Source organism: Sinocyclocheilus grahami, unplaced genomic scaffold, assembly GCF_001515645.1.
Source record: "Sinocyclocheilus grahami isolate Dianchi unplaced genomic scaffold, SAMN03320097.WGS_v1.1 scaffold4307.1, whole genome shotgun sequence".
NCBI classification, from domain to species: Eukaryota; Metazoa; Chordata; class Actinopteri; order Cypriniformes; family Cyprinidae; genus Sinocyclocheilus; species Sinocyclocheilus grahami.
The window spans coordinates 1-1514 of NW_015509273.1; the positions used below are offsets into that span (position 1 = coordinate 1).

The window sequence follows — 1514 nt, forward strand, 5'->3', positions numbered from 1 at the left end:
CACACACACACTCACACACTCACACTCACACACACACTCACTCACACACACACACACACATAATCCTGAGGATTGTAGGTCATTGCTCATGTTAATGTTCAGCGTGTGTTTCAGAGTCAGAGAGGTCAGAGGTGTTCAGCCGGACGGTTCCTGCTCTCTCGTCTGTCCATCATGAGTTGTTTCATCAGGCCTCCAGCTTCCCTGAGTGCCGACAGAAAGAGACGCTGCCCACCCTGCAGCTGCGCATCATCACGGACACGCCCACCGGCCGCACAGACACGCCCCCCTCACCAGGCTGGACTGACGCCATCGATATCAGTAGTCCTGGAACACAGGTGCACAGCTGCACAATACCTCACACTAGAGCTGCACAGATTCAGGTGGAATCAGATTGAGAATTTTCTGATTTAAAAAAACTGCAATTAAAAAAAAAACCCGGTTTGCTGTGCTCGTTTGAAGGGCTGCACAACTTGGCCAAACTTTTTAAATATATAGTAATAGTAGTAATAATAGTGTGTGTGTGTGTGAGTGTGTGTGATGCTGCTAAATAAACACACCTTGGTCTTGATTGAAATTGTTGTGGCTGTACAAACGGGCTTGAGTCTTTGGAAGTCTGCTGAAGCTTTGCCAATCCGGCATGTGACGTCATGCTCAGCATCTCCATCACTCGTCAAAAAACTGCCCAAATGGGTGAACTTGTCCACTTCCTCAATTTGTTGTTGTCCAGTATTCAAAAGGGCATGTTCGGTGGTGTATCCGACTCGCATAATCTTGGTTTTAGTTGTACTTATGCGAACCCCTATCTTGGCCACCTCTTGTTCCAGTTTCTTTGTCATTTTGTGCGTGATCCCTCTCCAGTTGTTGCAATCAGTGAGATTTCCTTGCTTTGGGAGTTTGATGATGACTCCTTTTCGCCAATCCTCTGGCACTTGAGCTGTTGCCCAGCATGTATTTAGGAGAGTCGTCAGTTGTTCGACGATGGGATGGCCACCATGTTTTAGTATTTCTGCTGATATCATGTCTAATCCTGGCGCTTTGTTATTCTTTAGCAGGCGGATCTCTGTTGCCGTCCCTGTTGTTGTGATGGCATCCAGATTCACGGCCAGATCCTTGTCAGGGGCAGGTGGGTTGAAGGCGAAATGCTCTGCTGGCATTGGTTGGTTGAGCATGTCCTTGACGTGTTCAACCCACCTTCTCTCTTGGTCTTCTGGACCTTGCCGTTCTTATCTTTGATGGGAGCTCCTTGTCCACTTCTCACTCTTGTCAGGTCGCGTACGATAAGATAAAGAGTCTTCGTATCATTTTGATCTGCCGCTTCATGGCCTCTTTGCTCTATCCAATCCCGTTTGTCTTTTCGGCAGCTCTTCTTCACTTGATGGTGCAGTATATGATACGCTTCTGATGACTCTTGTCTTTCTTGATCCTTTGACTTCGTCTGTGAGAACCTGAAATCGATTTCTCAGTTTCCACCTGAATTGATCAGATGTTGCTTGATCTTTCAGCTTCTCTACAGC

At 47.1% G+C, this 1514-nt stretch overlaps 1 protein-coding gene across 1 annotated transcript in view; it reads left to right on the forward strand.

The window, feature by feature from the left end:
• Positions 1-102: 102 nt before the first annotated feature.
• Positions 103-1514, forward strand: part of LOC107576768 (vacuolar protein sorting-associated protein 13B-like) — a gene marked incomplete at its 5' end in the record, with an annotated part of 5585 nt that continues 4173 nt past the window's right edge. The window contains one exon of the mRNA XM_016262901.1: positions 103-335. Within this exon, the coding sequence (XP_016118387.1) occupies positions 103-335 (233 nt within the window). The remainder of the gene's footprint in view (positions 336-1514) is intronic.